The 12,567-nt window shown below is 40.4% G+C and overlaps 1 protein-coding gene across 6 annotated transcripts in view; it reads right to left on the bottom strand.

Annotated features, from left to right (window-relative positions):
- Window positions 1–12,567, bottom strand: part of EBF1 (EBF transcription factor 1) — a 397,553-nt gene that overhangs the window by 382,294 nt on the left and 2,692 nt on the right. For 5 of the 6 annotated variants that reach the window (XM_045901995.3, XM_045902000.3, XM_045902007.3 and 2 more), the window contains exons 2-4: window positions 12,001–12,157; window positions 11,403–11,466; window positions 10,711–10,766 (exon numbers count right to left, since the gene is read on the bottom strand). In XM_045901995.3, the coding sequence (XP_045757951.1) occupies window positions 10,711–10,766; window positions 11,403–11,466; window positions 12,001–12,157 (277 nt within the window). The remainder of the gene's footprint in view (window positions 1–10,710; window positions 10,767–11,402; window positions 11,467–12,000; window positions 12,158–12,567) is intronic. The other variant, XM_064596603.1, reaches the window with a different exon arrangement.

Raw genomic sequence — 12,567 nt, 5'->3', positions numbered from 1 at the left:
CCAAGTACCAGAGAACAAACTATTGCAATTGAGTACTTGACCACTTCAATATTGCTGAGGGCCAATTAGCTTTCGGGAACCCAAAGCCTCACTGAGCTGACTGCTTCAGGATACGTTGTTAAGGATCAACCCAAATCAAGTAGAGGGTATATGTTCCTCTCTGTCCCATCAACCACATTATTATGATGCACATCTTCGGATCAGTGTGTGAGATAAACTTCTGTTGTCAAGACAACCATAATTCTCCTTTCCATTCAGAATAAGATGAATTTAATCAATGAGGAGGAAAAACCCAGAAGGTTTAGCAGATTCAGATGCTAGTGATTTAAAATATAGAAAAGCATGTGGATCTTTTAAATATGCATTTGTCCCTTCATTTTACTACTTCCAGCCCCAACATTTAGTGTTCTAGAGATGAGTAGCAGAAAACAAGTGGGGGTATGGTTAATGAGTCCGTTCACTGTGTCTTCTTTGAGATGATTCATCAATCAGGGAAAATCCTTCTTCCCACCTACAGGCTGAAAACATGTGCTCTCCAGGGTGTACACCCACCCAAACAGTAATACGCGTCGGCATATGCTGTGTGTGTGGGCTTAAGCCATAGAGTTATCTCCCTAAACTGAGAAGAATTACATCTGACTCCCAAAATTTGGACTCTAAACCACCTCATCAGCCAATATGTCTTTGTCTGTTTTCAGTAATGCGCATACAAACATTTTGCTTAAAATCACCCTGAATTTTCCCTGAGATGGCAGCTTCCTGGAAGACCTACACGTTAATACTGGGCCAAAGGAAAACACAGCTATTGGTAGAGCAATGCTCTACCTCGGGATATATTTTAACTAATTTAACACTGTATCACTGCATAATACAAACACAGCTTCAAGTTACTAATAAAATTACTTTCACACATTCAGATAACTCTCAATTTCTTGGCAACAAAACTATTTAAATTAACCAGAGACTATCCTTATTTAGTACACAGAGATGCTGCAGTAACTAACTTGTAGTTGGCTCTAATGTGCTTTGTTTATAAACCTGGGACTTTTAGAACCTGTAAAGGATCGAGACAGCTTACAACACAGTATGTGCAGACCCTAGAGCAGGCTCTGGGTATGACAATTAATTCCATTACAGAACAAAAGTTGCAACAAATAAAAACATGGTGTAAAGTACTTGTATAAGGAGAAAACCTTTCTCTATCATTGGCCCCTCAAAACCATTTTTTTTTATGGTTAGCCTACCATAACCTTGTATTTTTTAATGTTTTATTTTGACATAATTTTAGAGGTACAAGAAAGTTGCAAGAATATATAAAGAATTATAAGATACTCTTTAACCAGATTCCTCAAATGTTTATACTTTACTAAATCTGCTTATTCTTTTCTATTTTTTTCCTGAACCATTCATAAGTAAACTGCTGACATACCCTAAATACTTCAGCATATATTTCCTTAAAACAAAGAATTCTCTTCCATAACCACAGGACAATTATCCGAATTAGAAAATTAGCACTGGGGCACCTGGGTGGCTCAGTTGGTTAAGCGACTGCCTTCGGCTCAGGTCATGATCCTGGAGTCCCAGGATCGAGTCCCGCATCGGGCTCCCTGCTCAGCAGGGAGTCTGCTTCTCCCTCTGACCTTCCTCCTTCTCATGTTCTCTGTCTCTCATTCTCTCTCTCTCTCAAATAAATAAATAAATAAAATCTTAAAAAAAAAAAAGAAAATTAGCACTGATTATACAATATAATAATCTAATCTACAGACTTTATTGAAATTCACCAATTACTCAATAATGTCCTTCACAGCAAAATAAATAAATAAATAAATAAATAAATAAGTAAATAAAAATCTTAAAACTCCAATACCAATCATTGCATTCAGTCATCATGTCTCCTTTAATACAGAACATTTCTGAGTCTGTAGTTCATGATATTGACATTATTAAAAAATACAAGCCAGTTCTTTTGCAGAATATCCTCAGTTTGGGATTATCTGATGTCTCCTCAGACTTAGATTAAAGTTACACATTACAGGGCTGGAATACCACAGATGTGATTCTGAGTTCTTCTCAGTGTATCAAATCACACTGTCAACTAGGTCCATTACTGCAGTAAACTCTGACCATTTGGTTAAGGTGCTGTCTGCCATCCACCAGAGATCATCACCCCGATTTCCCCACTGTAACGTTACTACTTCACTTTATGTAACTCATAACTATCTTATGGAGAGATAATCTACATTATAGTAATATATTATCCCTAAAATTTTCATCTACTAGTTTTAGCCTACACTGATGATTCTTTCCTGTGTTCTTAAAAGACCTTTTGAAATACCCGAGAAGTTGCTTTATTCAAGAAAATGTGTTGAGTAAATCGAAAACATTTTGAAAACCGAAAATTATATCTGCCTGCTTTATTTACTGCAATCACTGCTGAAATCAAAGAAACACTGTAAATAACTGATTAGGTCTTAAATATGGTGCTAAAACATTCTAAGCATGCATTTTTGTGAAATCCTATTTATCACTACATGTTTTACATGTTTTGGATGTTCTCTTAATATCACTGATAACCTCTGTTTCAACTTCAGTTTTTTGTCATGCTAAACTAATAGAAGTAACTTGGTAAATATATTCACAGATATTGGTAGGGTTTTCCTTCCTGTAAAAAAAAAAAATTGTGTTTTTTTTTTAAAGAGGAATGTGTATCAGTTACATCAGACCTTCTCACTTTGATTCTTTCTAGATGATATTATTTTTGTTGAGGCTGCTGGTTCCACCAAAATCAGTGGATCTGTGATGATATTCAGTGAAAGTCATGCCGCAATGCAGGTATGCTCACAACTCCCCTAAACAGTAGATGATCCAGGGATGCCCAGCGATCCCATGTTTTTATCTTTAATGACTGAACATCTTTCGTGGAAGGCGCAGGGCCTCTGTGATACATCTCTTTACCAAATGCCAAACTGCCACTTCACTTCTGGCAGCAGTCAAATTGGAGAATCCTTCTCTAAATGAAGCATAGAAAAATAAAAGCATGAGTTTGGATTTGCTCAGAAATAGTTAAGAATTCCAGAGAGGAGGGGAAGCATAAAGTTTCTGCTGTCCCTCTTTTTGAGGCCTCAACAGAACAATATTTTTTAGCACATAAACACAGAGAAAGAAGGGCTACTTCTGTGACTTCTGAAATGAAAGCAAGAGAAACAGGGAGTCTTTTCACTTTCCTATGAAGTAGAACTAAAATCCTGGAAGTATAGTAAGCTAGAACCTCAGTGTAACAGAATCAGTTATAGAGTGGACCTCAGTCACAGGAAGATCTACTTCCAACCTCACCTATGCAGTATTTGTTAACTGAAAAGCCTTCTTAACACACACACACACACACACACACACACAGTATCACATAAAAGATATGGGCCAAGAAATCAACAGTCCAATGAGATCCAAAATGGGAAAATATGATAAAGTTATTTTGCTGAATATCTCTGAAGCAGAATGTGCACAATAAGACAGACTTTTTAAAAATGTCACCAAGGTCTCCCTCCAGCTTACACACCTACACAACCGATAGCCACATATCAGTTCTTTACCGTCTACATTTCATACATATGTCAAGAGGGGTTCACAGTTCAGCAAACCCAGACTTTAAGCCTAAAAGGAAAGGGATCTTCTAATACCAACTTAGAAGTTTCTGCTTTTCTTACTAATTTAAATATGTGCCTCCGTGGGGTGTGAGTAAAGCTCGCTGAGACTGGATCAGCTGGGAGATCACAGAAGCATATAAACAGCATTGACTCTTTTAAGTGAAACCATTTTAATAGACAGCTGGTTTAGGGCCCAGACAATGGAACACCAAGAAGAAGGCTTATTTTCATCCTCCATAGTAAATCATGTGTCTGTTCACGGTGAGGAAGGTAGTCTGCTATGAGAGCGACAAAGACAACAGTGGTTTAAATAAATCAATGTGTTTATCAGGAGTAAGGACCAGAGGCCTGTTACAGACATGGACAGGAGGGGGAGAGAAAACATATAAAATATATTATTAAATAAATGAATTGATGGCAAAGCAAGTTCGGGTTTTGACCTAAGAAATAAAAATACACTATGAAGCAGAAAACAGTATTGGCCTTAATTCTGCCAATGGCAAGTAAATCCCTGAAGGTGGCAGGAATACTTGTGCAGGAAGAAAGCTAAAAGAATAAACAGCCCTAACTTCATCTCAACTTTAAAAACCTGGTGAAATTGATAAAGAAGTTGTCAAAACTTGACCTATGTGGAGCAGATTTAGTTTCCTGATATACTAGCCCCCCTTTCCTTAATGTCCTCTCCTCATAAGCAGAAAGAAAATATCGAAGTATTTTTAACACTCCATTAATTTTCAGATTGAATGTTTTTTCCAGAATAATTTTTTATAACTAACAAAAATGAGGAAAAAAATAGGAATTCTTAAACTTGCACATCCTTATGCAACAGCAGTACCTGAAGTTTAACTGTGACAGGACAAAATGCCATCCATTTCAAATGCCCAAATATAAATCCACCTATACCGGGGTCTTTGAAAAAGAATAAATCAATCAACAGAGAAAATCTGCCTTGATTCCACTGTTTTAGATGGCATCTTGTAAAGTGTGGTTCATCCTTGCTTTTCTAAAATATCACTGAGTCTTAAAAGTTAATTGAAACTTACTATGGATAAAGACCACACAGAAAAAAAACGAAAAATACACAGTGAACACGCACCAAGATCACACTTCAATAGGATGCCAAAGGAAATACAGAGAATTGAGCACGGCTTTTCTTTGTTTACTCTTCTAATAGTTTTAACTCTTTGTGTTCTATGCCAAAATAAAGAGGGCAAGGAAAATAGTTTTGACTTTGGTTCTTCAAAATCCAAAAGGGTTTTAGGAACAAATGTTTTCATTAGAAGTCTTTTTTGGTTTACAACCAAACAATAGGAAACTTTTCATCATCACTGGAAGGAAGGAAAGAAGGAAGGGAGGGAGGGAGGGAGGGAGGGAAGGAAAAAGAAAAGAAAAAAGAGGGAAAGAAAGAGAAAGGAAAGAGAAATGGGTTATCCGTAACTAACAAAAACTCCTAATTTTCCACTTAAGTAAAAGCAGTAACCTTGAGAATGTTACTTTTTTTCTACATACAAAATAAAGGCCAAACCTAATTTATCGTCTTCAAGAATAAGTTCATGAATGTACAAAGTACCTCCTTCAACCAGAAGTAAAATGTCCTCTAAACACAGACTGTCAACAAGCCTTTGGTAGCAAATTACCAAGAACTGGAATGAATCAAAAAATAATATGAACACCTACAATATCAATGTACTAGAATATTAATCATTGCATTCGGTCATCAAGTTATATTGCTTGTCATTAAAAAAAAAAAAAGTGCTAGCTTATGTGATCCCAGAAATTTCCAGTAGGTGAAGGAGCCCTAGTTAAAAATTAACATGTGCCAAAGAAAACACTACAAATCTGACATTTCATAAACAATTGTGTCAAACAGCAATCCAACATTAATAGTGGGATAAAATAAAAAATTATTTTGCTTCAATTAGCAGCTGGGCTACTGGTGAACAAATTATAAAGATGTAATTTCAGCTTAGCAGCTAAGAAGACCTGTTTTCAGAACTGAATTAGGAAAGTTGCAAAGGAATGATATCATATTCAGTACGCTGTTCAGTTACATCACAGCCCTGAATAAAAAGAGAATGTGGATCGAAAGCAGTTAGCTTTAGACTACATTTTTAATGTCTCAAAGAAATAAATCCCCTTATATTATTCAAGCACTAGATAAAAACTGAATCACTCTAACAATCCCACATTATATTTCTTTTTCTAACAGTAGTAAGAGATATTTCACTCATACGATAACATTTACATCTATATTAGTAGATACAGCTGGCTTTGTGAACCCGATGGGATAATAATAATAATAATAATAAAATAATAAAAGCAGCTAATTTATTAAGCACTTAATATGTGCCAGTCACTATTCTAAGCATCTTACATGTATGAATTCATTTAATTGTCACAAAAGAGCTTCAAGGTAGGTGCTATCATTTATTTCTATTAGTTTGATTCCAAATGCTTACATGCTTTAATTACTCACTGAAACCAAATCATTTTTGCTCAACAACTATATAAACAATTCACCAACATCCAAACACTCCTTCATTCCTCTCAGCAATATAAGTCAAGACAGAAGAACAGACTATTGGTGTAGTCATATGCGTTCGATAAATGCATCACTACTAATATGTTCGTTTTTAATGCTGTTCAAACATTCACATGGAAACAGCTCTAGCGTAAATATCCCTGAACAAATGGCTGTATATTATCCAGGAGGGAGCAGTTGGACCGCCAGACTGGGGAAGTACTAGGCCATCTGGCTCCGGCAATCTCTCCAAAACCATCAGCTTTGTTTTCACCCCCAGACTCCAAACAACACATTTTCCACTGTGATGAGTTTACATTTTCCCAAACACGGGTCCTGATCATGCATAAAAATTCCAAACTTCTTCATTCCTCTATGTGCAAGGAAATTTAAATCACCTGCATTTTTGACATGTTACCAAAGGAGAGAGAAAGCTGCTGAAATGTGGCTCCTGACTATAAACTTGCCTTTTTTGTTTGTTTGTTTCTCCAAATGTATGAAAGAACCTCTCTGCTGGCCCTAGTGAATTCCTTTGGAACTTACTGATATACTAAAAATGTGTTTATCTACCAATGAAGAACCATGAACTGAAAGGGTTGTTAATCAAATCTACGTGGCTGTGGCAGGATATAATGAAACAATCAATAGGAAGAAATGCACTTGCATCAATAACTTAAAGTACCGGGAACATCAAAACAAATATATAAAGAAGATTAGCTTGTAAGAGAAGGAGGACAGCATTTCTGATCATTGTACTTTGGACTTCCCACCCACTATGCTAAGACCTTTTTAGGGTCCCCTTACCACATCACCTACCTTCAAACCCATACATGACAAGGATTATGTGACTGTTATTTTTCCCTTTCCAAAAAAGACGTTCTGTCTGTGGGCAGGAGTTTTTTGTTTTTGATAACTTTATGGAATTTGGTACTCTTTGAATTATAAAAATGTCACTTTTTTTAAAGCAAGATGATGGGAGGGAAGATAAGTTAAAGGCTTTTTTTTTTAAACTACTTAATGTTAACTCACCAAAGCAATCACATAACATAATCATATTTCAAATACTACGTGAAAGTCTGAGATGAGGCACATTAAACATCAGACCTCCCCCAGTGGGTTCATTTGAGCTTCGGCTGTAGATGTTGTTTCTGAATGCAACAGCCATAACCTTCTGGATCCTACAGGCCTTTCTGCATGCTCACTAATGGAATACCAAAAACAGCAATGACACAAAAACAACCTATTTTTAGTCCAGCTAAACTTGGTTTTGAACAACCCTTCCCAAAAGCAAGCCTCTCATTTTCTAGTTGGTGGATGAATTTTTTAAATATCATCATATCCTTTGTGTTTTATGAGAGAGGCATAGGGATAAGGGGGCTCAGATCCTTACACATTGACTTGTAATAAAACTTCTCTTTCTTGGTTGAGTCCAAAATTAAGAGTCATTACCCAAAATAGTGTAATGAGACACTTTGAAAAGGTGTGAAATACTGTGTCATATCAATACATCTTGGTTGATTGAGTACATTTCTGTTTGATTTCAATGCTGCTAACTCCACCCAAGTTAGGAACATTCTATGAAAATGTAGAGTGCACAGGTAGTTTTGGATTTGGTACTCTTTGAATTATAAAAATGATTCCCTTTGAGTTTTAACCCCAACTTCTGAGTCAAAGATAAGACATCACACCCATAAAGCTGCTTCTCTGATATGAAAAATGTTACAAACAAGCAGCTAAGAGAAGACACTTGAACTGTGACTAGGTATTCCATCCAAAATTTAGGATGTGATTAGAATGGGTCACATCACTGGAATTATCCCATTCTGTACTCTAAATATCAAAATCCTGAGTCTATCTGGAAGAATTTTACAGGGGGAAAAAAATTGTAACATTTAATCAGTCAGCTTATGTCAAGTCTTACTTCTGATTGAAGGGGTCACTGCATATTTAACAAAAATAAAAATTTTAAGAAATTTTAAATCAGACTTGGTAGTTAATTATCATAGAATAATTTCAAGTTAGATGAGAATCCATTGTTTTACTCATTAAGACGAAAGTATAATAATTATGTCACAGCCAGGAAAAGTTATGCTTCTTCACACTGATCTGCTTTCTGAAGACTATTGTATTCACTGTGTCTACAAGAAGCTAACCTCTTCCCAAACTCTTACAGCACATAATCAACAAACAAACAAACAGATAATGGGCAGGGATTGCGTTTCAAAGTGAAACCTACACAGAAGGCAATAGACAATTATTATGAAAACAAACAGGTAGGCCTCAAAAAAAAAAAAATCCCTTTCTCTTGATATTTTTGGAATAAATTCAGATAGTTACTTAAATCTTTTTTTATGTCACTCCCCACCAAAACATATAATTGCATACATTTATAATTTTAACTTTCAGTAAGATGTCACATCATGGCAAATGACTTTCTCATACCTGTTATTATTAAAAATAAACTGTATCTTGTTCTAGTCCCCCACCCCCAACTGACAGAATTTATAATACCATGCAGTCAAAGAATGCCATAAGCTGTAGTTGTTCTTAAGCTCTATGACCTTGTTAATAAATGATATTTGAATGTATTGCTTTATAAAAATCAAAATTATTCCTCCACCATATGGGACTGTGTAAAGTCAATTCATTTCATAATGGGAAAATTAGTTCTTGGTGGCACTTTTTGTTGAAGGGGTCTAAAAGTTTTGGAAGCAGTTAATCACTTCAGACATGTCCTAATTTTGCACTCCTCACAATTGTTTGTTTCATAGTGCTGCCTATAATTTAATATTTAAGTGGCCAATGTTGCACAAGTATACAGGCCTTACAGGCTGGTTTGTGGGGATTTTTATCTTTTAAAAAGCAGTTTCTAATAAATACATACGGAATATGTATTATAGTTCATACTTTTGCCCTCCCCCTTCCCTCTTTTCTTTCCTCTGATGAGAATGGCAGGAAAAGATATCTAGGGTATCAAAGACAATTTTTTAAAATAAAACTCCACTTAAGACATTTTTGTTTTGATAAAAAAAAAAAATGGTACTGAAATCAGGCTTTTGTGTTTCTGCATGGCAGGGGAAAAAAAATTTTTAACAAAATACAATGTGTCCAAATGAAAGGGAATTATCCTATGTAATAATCAAAATTAGTAATAAAGAAAATAAGACCAAGACTGAAAGTATAAATGTGAATTTACTCTGACCAATCAACCAAGAAATAAATCTTCAAGAAAGTCAAATATTTTAAGCATTTAACTTGAAATAGTCTTCAGTAGGTATTTATTTATTATTTTTAAAACTACATTTCATACCCTCAGGTTTTCTACTTGGTTCACAATGAAATATGAGACTAACAATCAAAATTAGCTGTTATTGAAAGGTTCTTACTGAATAGATTTTAAAACTTCTAACAACTTATGAATGTGCATTTTGTAGAACATATTTAAGCCACGCTTATCTAAAAATACTTTTTAAATATGCATGTATACCCTAATTTGAAAATTTCCAAGTCAGTATCTATGAAAGACAATCACTCTCCTTATTTTGAAGGAACTATCTTAAAATTGTAATCAAGCAAATAAGTTTTATTCCTCTTACTAAATTGGTGGTTAGTACACAATGCATAACTTTGCTCTTTGTTCTAATTTCTTTCCCCCACCCAATAAAGCTGGCTTCTTTTTTGTTACTAAGTGTTCCAACTACCTAACCAGCTACTTAATTCTGAAACTAAACTTTTTCTTAAAATTAAAAAAAAAATAAAAGAGTCCTGTGCCTCATTAAAACGTCAGGCCTCTTTTCTGACTCGGCTCATAATTGTATCTTTTAAACCATAACTCAACCTTAATGTACGCTGCTTGACACCCGCGTGTTGGGGAGCTGTAGAAAATGCCGTCTATGTACCTTTAAGACCACAAGCTCACTCATGCTGCCTGGCTTCTTGCCAAACTTGGAGGCAAAAACAGGAGGATTTTTGCAAAATATCCTCTAACAATTGTCGCTCCCTCTTAATACTACCACCACCACCTCCTTTTTTAAAAATCTGCGGAGTGGGTCATCTGCGCTCTCAGCTCATCTCTCCATTCCTGAGTAAGATACCTAGCCACCACCACCCCCCCCCCCCCCCGCCCCAGGCCAACACACACACACCCTTCCCTACCCTCTACCTCCCAGGAGTGGCCCGGAGGGTTCGGGTTTCACAAGTTCAGCCCACTCTACGCCACGGTCCCTGGGCACCATTTGCGCCCCCTGGGGCTCCTCGGCCGGGTCAAAGGAAGTTCAGCACTTACTCTCCCCACTGAGCACCCTGGAGTCTTAATGCACTAGGCCTGCGTCTCCCTTGGTAGAAAAGAGCCTTCGAGCCATCTCCCGCACGCGGTGGGCGCCAGTGTGTGTCTCCGCGCTTGGAGGCTGCGCTGAGAGGTCTTAGATCTGCCCTGGTGTTGAGAGTTTGAGTCCCAGACCCCGCGCTAAGGAGTAGCCAACTTCTTGACTCCCTCAAATTTCGAGGCCCTAGAGTCACCCCGCGGCGCGAAATTAGGAAACTTACTTGTTTTGTCATGGAGTCAATGAGGCGCACGTAGAAATCTTGCTCCGTCCTTATCCCTGGAGGGGAGAGGAGGGGGATAGGGGAACGAAGGAAAAGTAAGTGAGAGAGGATCTGCCGCAAAACAAACAAACAAACAAACAAACAAACAAAGAATGGGGCGCCAAGGCGTATGCAATGCCTACTGTCCCGGAGAAGCACAGACCGGACACCACCACCCGCACTCTCCCCAGTGTCCAGAGAGGGGCCCGTCCCCAAGCACGGCAGCTGAGAATGGGGCAGGACCCCCACCTGGCTTCTCTCCCTTTTCTCGGAGGGAACCCCTCCGCGCGCTCTCTGGGACCCAGCAAGGCCACGACCGCTCCTGCACCCTGAGCCCGAAGGCCTTAGGGCCTGGAGTCGGGGCTGAGCCACGAAAACAGGCCTTCGCAATGGGAGGAAGAAAGAAAGTGGCCCTGCGAGGCCCGGGCTCCACACCTGGTCCCAGGTGTGCTCTAGCCCGCTACAGCCGCCTTCCGGCTACTCGGGGCCTCCTCAGGTGAAACCTCCTCAGGCGAAACTTAGGAGAGGCCGGGTTACCCCGAGGACGGTGGACCACTCTGCGTGCCCAGGACTCTGGTCCACCTGTATCTCCCCACGCACCCTGCCTCACCCAGGGCCCCGGGGTGCCGGCGCGGGCCCGATCGGAGCCTCACCGTTGCTGTAGAGGAGCTGGAGCCGGTAGTGAATCCCGTTATTGGTCTTTTCGCTGTTGGCTTCCTGGGTTGCAGCAGGACGCAAAGACATAAGAGACGCAGGAAAGAGGTCGGCGTGAGCGAGTGGACCGACTTCGAGGCAACTTTCCCGAAGACGGGGCCCCCGTCCGGAAACCGGACAGGCCCGGGAGCAGCAGAAATTGAGGCCAACTGTGATCCCTCTGCCGCCCTCCCGACCCTTACTGCTCCCTCTTCCCTTCCAGAAAATTCCGTGGGGCCTAGGGGCTCGGGCCTGGGCCAGCAGAGGCAGGAGCCGCGCGTGGTGGCGCGGTTGAGGGCGGGTTCATCCCAGGCGCCCTTGACTCTGGAGTGCGAAGCCGGGCTCGCCTCTCTCCAGCTCTGCGGCTCCACGCGAACTTTTTTGGAGCAGAACCTCAGGATGAGGAGCCCGGGTTCGCCCAGGACGGGAAGTGGCTTGGGGGACCCCGCTCAGGAGTGTGTTATGGATGCTTTGCCCTCGCCGAGGAGCGCGCCTCGCGAAGCGGCTGGGCCTGCTCCCCGGTCGGGGGCGAGGGGCAGCGGCGCTGCGCCCACTTACTTTTTCCTTCTCCACGAACCCCACAAAGGCTGTCCTCTCGATCTCCACGGGCTGGCCCTGTCTGTCGTAGAGGGCCAGGACGAAGTGGAAGAAGTTGGATTTCCGCAGATTGGAAGGCGGCTGCTTCTCAAAGTGAGCCCGGGCCAGACCCACCCCGCTGTGGCCAAAGACGCAGAGTTAGACGGCTAAGCGGGACACCGACGCGCGACCCTTTGTCACCCCTTACACACGCGAGAACCCTCAAACATCAACCTCCTCTACCCCCAGGACACCCAGTGGGCGCCCTACACGCCCCCTCCGGCGCCCCGGGCCCACCCGGCGGCGGGACATGCGTGCTCTCGCGTGTCCAATCCGCCGAGCCCAGGGCGCGCCCCCCGAACTCGCGGAAGAGCCCGGGAAGTTTTGTTTGGGTTTTGCGCAGGAGATAAAACCCCGCAAGCATTTTCTCCGACCTGACACGCGCTGCGTGGGAAGGAAGAAAAGTGGAGGTGGATGCGGTGAACCCGCGTTCGCGGAATACAGCTGGTCGTTTACAACTTGGAGGGAGGGGAGCATGGGAACTGGTCC

This window comes from Mirounga angustirostris, unplaced genomic scaffold, assembly GCF_029215605.1.
Source record: "Mirounga angustirostris isolate CCGP_5_RB_7025 unplaced genomic scaffold, mMirAng1.0.hap1 SCAF_7, whole genome shotgun sequence".
NCBI lineage: Eukaryota > Metazoa > Chordata > Mammalia > Carnivora > Phocidae > Mirounga > Mirounga angustirostris.
The sequence above is the reverse complement of the archived record's forward strand: the minus strand, read 5'-3'. Positions and strand labels throughout refer to the sequence as shown.